The sequence below is a fragment of the Carassius auratus genome, chromosome 33 (assembly GCF_003368295.1).
Source record: "Carassius auratus strain Wakin chromosome 33, ASM336829v1, whole genome shotgun sequence".
In the NCBI taxonomy this organism is placed as follows: Eukaryota; Metazoa; Chordata; class Actinopteri; order Cypriniformes; family Cyprinidae; genus Carassius; species Carassius auratus.
In genome coordinates this window covers 2520708-2529866 of record NC_039275.1, presented here as the reverse complement: position 1 = coordinate 2529866, position 9159 = coordinate 2520708, and the positions used below count along the sequence as shown (strand labels likewise).

General features: G+C 34.0%; 1 protein-coding gene and 1 long non-coding RNA gene across 2 annotated transcripts; both read right to left on the bottom strand.

Annotated features, from left to right (window-relative positions):
• Positions 1 to 73: 73 nt before the first annotated feature.
• Positions 74 to 1743, bottom strand: LOC113052845 (uncharacterized). Its single transcript, XR_003277119.1, has 2 exons — positions 1078 to 1743; positions 74 to 135 (listed from the first exon to the last, which is right to left on the bottom strand). It is a non-coding gene; the product is annotated as an uncharacterized LOC113052845 (long non-coding RNA).
• Positions 1744 to 3681: 1938 nt separating this feature from the next.
• LOC113052720 (platelet glycoprotein Ib beta chain-like) lies at positions 3682 to 8341 on the bottom strand. Its single transcript, XM_026217136.1, has 3 exons — positions 8185 to 8341; positions 6612 to 6967; positions 3682 to 4007 (listed from the first exon to the last, which is right to left on the bottom strand). Exons 2-3 carry the CDS (start codon positions 6950 to 6952, stop codon positions 3710 to 3712), a joined length of 639 nt encoding a protein of 212 aa, XP_026072921.1. The 5' UTR covers positions 6953 to 6967; positions 8185 to 8341; the 3' UTR covers positions 3682 to 3709.
• Positions 8342 to 9159: the final 818 nt, after the last annotated feature.

The window sequence follows — 9159 nt, the reverse complement described above, 5'->3', positions numbered from 1 at the left end:
TGTTTAAGAGAAGAGGATGCATCAATTTCAAAGGCTACAGGATGCTCTACTTTTTGTTTCTTCGTTTTGGTGGCGTTTTGGTGGCGGACAGAACAAGAGCGTTGCAGTCGTCTACTCCTTTAAGCATGACTCCATCTGCACACAATCACATTACACAATAATACACACACTTAAACTGCTGATAACAACACACACGTGTGAAAGAGTGCGGACATCCTTAAACAAAACAAGCTCTCCAGTGGTTATGTGATACTTCTAAAGTATCGTACCATAAAAAACCTTCATCTAGATGATTCAGTGGACATTAGAATAATTAATGATGCATCTAATAGAAAAATCGAAGCCTTAGAATTCAACTGAAATTAGTTTGCAATTAGTTTACATTCCCCCCATGGGCAGAAAAAGGCCTAAACTCTAAACTTCTAATGGTCTTAACCATTAAATTATTGGTAAGGAAATAACTAAGAATTAAGCAAATGCACTCCTGTTTTAGAAAATATGCACAATTAAAAGCTAAATATTTAGCCATTTTTTTGGCTTGGCCCTTTTTTTTGCCTACAAGTGTATATATTAATATTATAGTATTTTTTTAAATATCACATTTGTTCTTGCATCTATATTTCTGTTAATATATAATAATAATAATAACAATAATAGAATTATGCTTTGTTTTGTGGCCATTTGAAATTAATTAAACATATATGTTTTTAACGAATCGTAAGAAATAAAAAGAAACTGCCATATAAATGAATAACAAAAAACAAACATACACGTTCACCTGGGAATATATGCTCAAAATAAATTAATGTCATTCATTGTGAGCAGTGGACTAAGACTTTACAAAACAGGGTAATTTTACAGGGACAAGTACAAAATAATTGTACTGATCCTCAGGGTAATTTACAGTAAATACAACATTTGCCTTAATTAACTGTGTTGCATTTAAGAAATTGTGCATGCACAATATTTTTTCCCAATGCTTTTTATTTACTTTCTAAATGAATGGTTTCTGCTTCTTAATGCATCCCTAATGACAACGACTTGTATTGCAGAGGTTATAATGATCTTGCATCTTACCTTGTATCTCCACCTGCACATCTGTCTTTCTATCTGCAGCAGCTGTCGTTCAGATGTGCTCTGCCTGTCTGCCTTTCCAGTTGTGTTTCTTTTCTCAATCTGCCCATGGCAGGAGTTTACAGCTCCAAACACAAACCCTCAGAGATGTGAAGCCCAGCTGAGAACGTGATGAGAATTGTCAAGAGCACGACAAGAAAATCCCAGTGCAAAAATATTAAATATGCTCTATTCATGCGAATATTTCACCCGTTTTTACTTTTGGGTTGAAATGTGACATTTATATATGGCTGTACACATTTTGGTGATTTTCTCCCCGGCTAGTGCTGACCAACATATCTTTTACCACTCGTTTTGGCAAATTGGAGTATGTTCAATGTTATAATGTGAGATCTACACATCATCTTATAATTCAACCACTAAATCACTGACGCTGGAAAGCTTCTATGCATCAAACATTGACTACAAAAAAAATAGCAACCGATTCATCTAAACGTCGCATAAAGTAAGATATTCGAAAAGACTCACGTGTTGATCCTGTGCGGTGATGTTATGCAACCTCTAAATGAGACCGATGCGCTTCAGCAGCGATAAAAGGTTCCGGGCTTGATGTTTCCACCCGGCTTTTACAATCCCACCGCATATGTTTTATTGAAAGTATAATACAGTAAATGCAATTAAAATAATCAAATACCATTAAATGTGAAGTGTTTGTATAATAGTTTTCAGTGATTATTCATTTGCAGGGCTTATTTGTTTTAAGGAGAGCTTGTCTAAACCGGAATAAATGTCTCTTAAAAATGTCTAAAATGTATCAAACTGATCCGAGATCAGGTAAAAACCACAAACACAATATCGCGAATTATAAATTTCAAATGTATTAATATTAATATTAATAAATGCATTTTATATATTATATTATATTATATTATATTATATTATATTATATTATATTATTAAAAAAAACATTTGTAAAGTATAACAAAAACAATCATAATCATACTAATAATAGGCATAATAATGATGATGGTGATGATGAATATGTGCTTTGTTTTTGCAACCCTAAAAAAATAATAATAATTAAAAAAAAATAAAAAAAAGGTTATTGAAGCTGCAGTATAAAAAAAAGGATATAATAGTGAATAACACGTACACAGCATATACACACCTGTAAATATATTTATGCACCGAAATTGCCTAATTTTATTGTGACCAATGGATCAAGTTTACAAAAGAAAGTACAAAAGAAATGTCACTGTCAATTTATTTATATAGCACTTATAAAACAACACGTTGACCAATTTGCTTTACACAATCTCAGTATAAAACCAGAATAAGAAATAATTTAAAAAACATCACCTATGATTTTTATTAATCAACAAGAAGAATACACAATGACAAACAAGTGTGTCTTAATCTGTATTTTAAAAACATGGAGTCATGTAATAAGCTATTACAACGTTTTTGGTGCAACTTGGTTCTTTAGAATTTTAAGTAAATTTTGATTTGTTGATCTCAATTTTCTTCCAATCTGCTTCTCAATTAGCAGATCTGATAATAAGCCATGCAAAGATTTATACACTATAAAAATGATCTTAAAATCAGTCATATACTGTACAGGAAGCCAGTGTAGAGAGACCAAGGACCAGTGCAACACAGTACTTTTTAATGTACAAGAGAATATCTGAGTTACTTTTTCAAAAAAATAACGCCAGTTACTTTTGTTTTCCTGTTTATTGACTAAGTCTCCTGCCCATATATTAGGAGAAATAAATGTATATGGTGTAGTTCTAGACTAAATGTGAATGTGCATGAATTCATCCCTTGCAAAAAACAAAAAAAATGTTTTTAGTATTTATCAAAATGAATTAAAACTCAGAATATGATGCAAACCTGCAACAATTAAATATGTTAAATAACACAAATGTATCTAATCCCATTTTGCAAACTAATGTCTTTGCTACTGACATTTGTAATCCAGATCAACCAAACTAATAAGCAAAAATAATTTTAGATGAACTAACAATTTTTGTAATTTTTTTGCTGAAGAGTTAAACGTTCTTCTCCAGCTTTTTTACTGTACAGACGTGAATTTACTTTCCTTCAGCCTGAGGTTTATTCATTACACGTTTTGGTGTGAAAGGGCTCTTACATTTGCTATCAATAGAGCTTCTTATATTAAAAAAATCTGTATTTTTATATTTTTATATAAAAAATATCAAGCCCTGCTCATATTTAGAAAGTAACGCAAAAGTAACGTAACGCATTACTTTACATAAAAAGTAATTAAGTAACTACTTTTTAGGGAGTAATGCAATATTGTAATACATTACTTTTAAAAGTAGCCTAACTTTCCCCAACACTGCCAAGGACAGAGTGACGTGATCACGTTTTTTAATATATATAATTTTTTTTCATTTATTTATTTATTTATTACAGTAAATAGCTATTTGTTTGTATAAACTAAATTCAGCGTTTTTTTTTTTTTTTTGCCTGATTGTATGCAAATAAAATATATTTTTTTAAAGCAATACAAAGAAATTCTTATATGACAAATAAAAATTAACTGTGCAAAATTATTACAATGAAATGAACACAGTCCGTTCGTTTTGGTCTGGTTTAAGACCGTCTCGTCCTACAATCTCCTGTCTTTTAATATCGCGTATTCATCGCTGCGCGTCGCGTCATCCTCCGCCGTGAAGCTCTCCGCGGCCGTGCGTCGCGCCTCCTGCGTGAGCAGCTCAAACCTCCGGAGGAAGAGGATGACAGAGGCCAGCAGGAGCACCTGCACCGCGATGAAGATGAAGAGGCTGATCTGAGAGGCCAGAGCCAGGTTACACAGCCAGTAACGACAGGACTCTAGCAGCTCGTGCTCGGACAGATAGGCGAGCACGCGCCCCCGCAGGTGAGCAGGAGAACTGCAGCTGACGTTCCTGAAAAACAAAAGTGTCAATTCTGTTTATGATGTTTCTCCTGAAGCTCTGAGCTCAGAATAAACATATGAGCACCGGCGGCGCCAGGGGGGGTCTTGGGGGGTCTCAAGACCCTGCCAAAAAAATGCCTTGACCCCCCATTTGACCCCCCAGCCTCTTCCTGATTAAAAAATATATATACTCGGGATAAAGATCCAAAAATGTTTCTCTTAAAACTACGCAGAACAATAATAAATAATAATTATTTCGACATTTATTCATACACTGAACCGAGAACCGTTTCTGTCGGACGCGTCCAATTCGAGAACCGATGAGCTGATGATAACTGCGCATGCGTGATTCAGCGTGAAGCAGACTGACACAGAGCGCATCTGAACCGAACTGATTCTTTTGGTGATTGATTCTGAACTGATTCTGTGCTAATGTTATAAGCGCGGGTAAACCAAAGGCTTGAATGAAGGGCAATCATCGCCAATGACGGCATTACATCGAGCGCAAAAGAACCGGTGAACCATTTTTTTTTTCAACTGGTTTATTTGATCGAATTGTCCGAAAGAACCGGTTCACTTGAGCACCTGCTCCTTTGCCCCTTAAGTGCCCTTTTGTCAAAGCAAAATTTCCTCAAATTTTTTTTTTGTAATAACATACACTTTTGTGAATGCCTGCCCACGCCCAATCATAATATTAGTACAATTTATTAATAATAATTTAGCCGTAAATAAAATGACCAACATGATGACCGTTCACCTGACTACGACCTCATCCAACCAGGAAGATTCCTCATGCTGCACGCGCATTTTTTAATTGCTAGAGGATATTTTAAACATCGTGGCAGCTGGTAAGTGGTGTTTCATTCTCAGCGAAGTGATTTTGGTGTTTATTTACTTATTATTATTTTACAAGAACGATGTGATGTGAGAACATGCAGATACGTTGTTTATATTGCTGTGTGTAGCCTGTATTGTAGAAGTAACACTAGCGTGTTGTTTGAGGGAGAAAAGTTTCACAGGCATCGAGGGGTCTGTTCTTTTTTATGTTATTTGAATAAACTTTTATTATATTACATTACTTATTTATTTTTAACACATAAAAATAATTATCACAACACTGGTAAGGCTTATTCAGATTTTCTCATTCTCTGAATTATCATTATAAAAATAAAAACAATTCAGAAATGAATTAAAATATAATTATATTTTAAATGTGATGCAAATATTTTTTCTACAATAGCAACAGTGTTTACAACAGCAAGACCACTTTAACCTGTAAACTCAATAATATCTATCTGGAAATAAATGTAAAAATATCAATGTCAATAAAAATGCATAATATACCTGACATGAAAGTGCAGTGTGAAGGATATGAATAACAAATGTAGCCTGTCATTTGTTTACATTGCAAAGGTGTTTTTGTTGTTTAGTAGCAGAAATATGCAGTTATTAGCCATGTCCACTATATTTTTTGTTGGTTTTCATGAGACCCCCCTTGAAAAGACCAGGACCCCCCATTGCCCCCCCAATCAAAATTGTCTGGAGCCGCCACTGCATATGAGAAGCAGGAGACTTTGATTTTATTGCTGTCTAGAAATTGAGATATTAAGGCAGGTGAAACAAATACATATTGTACCTTCTGACGTCATGACTGAGCAATTATATCGATATTGTGAACATACTCCAATTTACAACTGTGAAAAATCATTAATAACTAACAGATATCACCACATTTCACCAGTTAATTAGTCAAAGTACATTGAGACATTCAAAAAAAAATTTTATTACGATTTTTCTGAAATATTATGTTTGAAGATGCAAATGATGTATTTGCACACGTTTGCATATTTCCAGAACAGAAATCTGAACATTGAAAGCAAGGTCACAATTTTTCATTTAATTTCAATATTTTTTTATTTTTATTTTTTTTCTGATTCCATTTTAGTTTAAGTTTTAGTCATTCCAGTTTAGGTTTATTTTATTTAAAGTAACATTTTTTAATGGTTTAAATTTTAGTTTTAATTAATTAATAACCCAGGCCGACAAATGAGAGTTAAATGTTAAATTAAATAACAATGGGGATTTTGTATATCTATTTTTTATCACTCCATAAGTCAGAAATACAATTTATTTTATTTTATTTTATTTTATTTAAATAAAAGACATTTATACATATATTTTAACATTTGACAACTGGTAGAAACCAGCTTATAAACGTTGTCTTGTTTTATTTTAACCAACAGGGGGAAAAATGAATTATTTTATAAATATTAAACAATTAAGAATATAGATGGGAATAAAGATTGGAATATCAAGAAGAGATTTCTGGGTCATGCAGGAAAAAAAAGTAATCTAATTTTGAGAAAATGTCCTTTAAAATAGGATGTGTGTTCTATTTACAATCTAAAGATGCAAATAGATAAAGTATAATGAAATAAATAACTTTTAATTGTTGATTTCTTTCCTCTAATCTGAAAAAAGACCTGTTATGGAAGCAAAATAAACCATAATCTCAAAACTGCCTAGTGCATGAATGAATAACAACAGAAAGGACTTTGATAACAATAATAATAATAAGAAAAATCACTGTTTAGTATTTCATCTAGACACTCACCGTATGGAGTTGTTGTCTCTCTGTTTGAGCAGCCAGCCTCTCAGATAAAGGATGCCGCAGTCACATGACCACGGGTTCCCGTGGAGGGCGACCAGGCGCAGGGCGGGCAGTGAGTCCAGCAGGCCGTTGGGCAGAGCTGTCAGATGGTTGTCGTTCAGGTGGAGTTCGGTGGTGTATGGAGGGAAGGAGGAGGGCAGGCTGGCCGTGGTGAGGCCGCGTTTACTGCAGTCCACCACACCGGCCGCACAGGAGCACACCTCAGGACATGAGAGCTGAGCCACGGTCATCTCACTGCCCAGCAATGACAGCACCACCTTCAACACGAGCGCAAAACACCACATGCCAGCACACACACACTGCACAGAGACACAGAACCACCGTCACAATCCTGATACATGTTCCTGCTCTTACCGTGTGATCGATTCATCAGTGTGTGCAAAAAAATTGCAGTGACATCCAGATATTTTTAGTGTTCAAATATTGGTTGGTTTCCATGTATGGAGTGCTAAACTGAATAGACAACGATGTTTAAGCTTATCTGGAAATTTAGGAGGAAGCAAAGGAAGCAGGGAAGACAAAGATAAAGGACCAGGATGATACAAACATTTCATGGTCTCAATGTAGAGGACAAATCCAATGCACATTTTTAGCTTGAAATTGAATTACAAAATTACAGCAACATTTGAATCAATAAAAATATGAATTTATTATTAAATATAATTAAATAATGCTGACAAACAAGTACTAAAATGTTACTGGATATTGCAAAACCAATGCAATATCATGTTTTTGGCATCTACAGTGGTGTTGTCATGGTGTTTTTAAACATTATATATTATATAAATGCAATTGTACATAAAAATATAAATGCCATAAATATAATGTCACAGTCAAAGTGTCAGAGCATTCTATTTATTTTCTTATATTTCTATTTATAAATCTTGTATTTCATTATTTTATTTTGCTGTTTATTCACACAAAAGTACACATCACATCTCATCGGCACACTGCATTATTAGCATTCTGTTTTATTTATTTATTATAGTAGTAGTTTATTGACTCTTAACCTATGGTGAATTTATACAATTGTATTTTTTTTTTTATTTTATTATTATGCTTCTTCTTGTTGTATTTGAATATGTAGACTGGTAGCTATATTTACAAAGGAAAATTCCTTGTGTGTGTAAGCAGACTTTGCATTAAAGATTTATTTTATTTTATATATAGCTCTATTTTTCATATACTTTATGTTATTTTATTAAACATAAAAAAAGTTATAAATTACTCAACATTTGACACTTGGTACAAAACAGCTTATGGACCTTGTCTTCTGTTCTTATTTTATTTAAATATCAAATTTTAACCAAAAACATATTATTCATTAAATACAAGTATGCGTTTACCAGCCCTTTAGTTCATTAAGGTTCCCAATACAATGGGTGGTGAGCAGAACAAATTAACAATATTGTTGAATAATATTACATTTCCAGCTAAATAAATCAAGAATAAGTCATATTTAAGCTACAGAAATAATGCATATATTGAGTAAATTATTTTAAAGTGAAGTTCTTACCAGCGTCACCAGCGTGTCTGTGTGTCAGTATCAGTCTGAAGAAGTGTGAAGACTGCACCATCAAACCCAGCTGGGTCACACTGATAAAACCTCCTTAAAGCCGCCCCCTCAGAGGAATATGTGACAGGAAGTGGGCCGCACTTTCACTCTCTGATGCTGCAGGGACACCATAACCGCTTTTCCTTTGAGCTCAGTTAAATTCCCAGTGTTGCCCAGTGAATAAAGAGCGCAGGAATCATCCAGCATCTGAAACAGACTGGACAGCTACAACACAGTTCACATTCAGTCAAAAAAGCCTAATATTACTGTCACATCCAGGACTGTTTGTTGTGTTTTCATTCCTCATGTGCGCTGTGTGACCCAGTTTTCCATCTATGTATGATTGTCATTTGGCAGGTGTTTTTTGTTAATTATCCTTGTGTTCAGTCGTGTGTTCCCTTGTGCTGTCTACTACATCCCTCATGTGTGCTCTTTCCTGTTCTATCCTGGATTTACCCTTGTGTGGATTTATTAAAGACTTTGCATTTATCTTCTTCGTGGGTTTATATCTCCGTAGAATGACGATAACCTAATTTGATAATGACAAAACCTTACAAATGTCAAAACGGGATATTCAAAATGCATAATTTAACTTACAATCAGGAAAGGAGTGGGGGAAAAAATGGCAATTAGGATTAGGCATAAAATAATGCTTTAGAATCATTCATACATGTGCAAATCAGCTGAGAACTGAACAAACACTTGCACCCATATTGAACTGAATTGAATTGAACGCCTTCATTGTCATGGTATTTTCTGCATACAACGAAATTAGGAGCACTGCATGCTCCTGACTGGTGTTAGAGAAACAAACATATAACCACAGACAATAAATGAGACTATAAGACTGTACAGTACAATTTTTACAAGTCCTGATATTCACACTGAGCAATCTGAGTAAAGTGACCATTTATAGTAATGCATGTTAGGCTCCAC

Coding starts and splice junctions, on each gene's coding strand:
- LOC113052720 (XM_026217136.1), bottom strand. CDS start 6,952: ATGTGGTGTTTTGCGCTCGTGTTGAAGGTGGTGCTGTCATTGCTGGGC. Junction 4,008..6,611: donor AGAGACAACAACTCCATACG/GTGAGTGTCTAG, acceptor TTTGTTTTTCAG/GAACGTCAGCTGCAGTTCTC.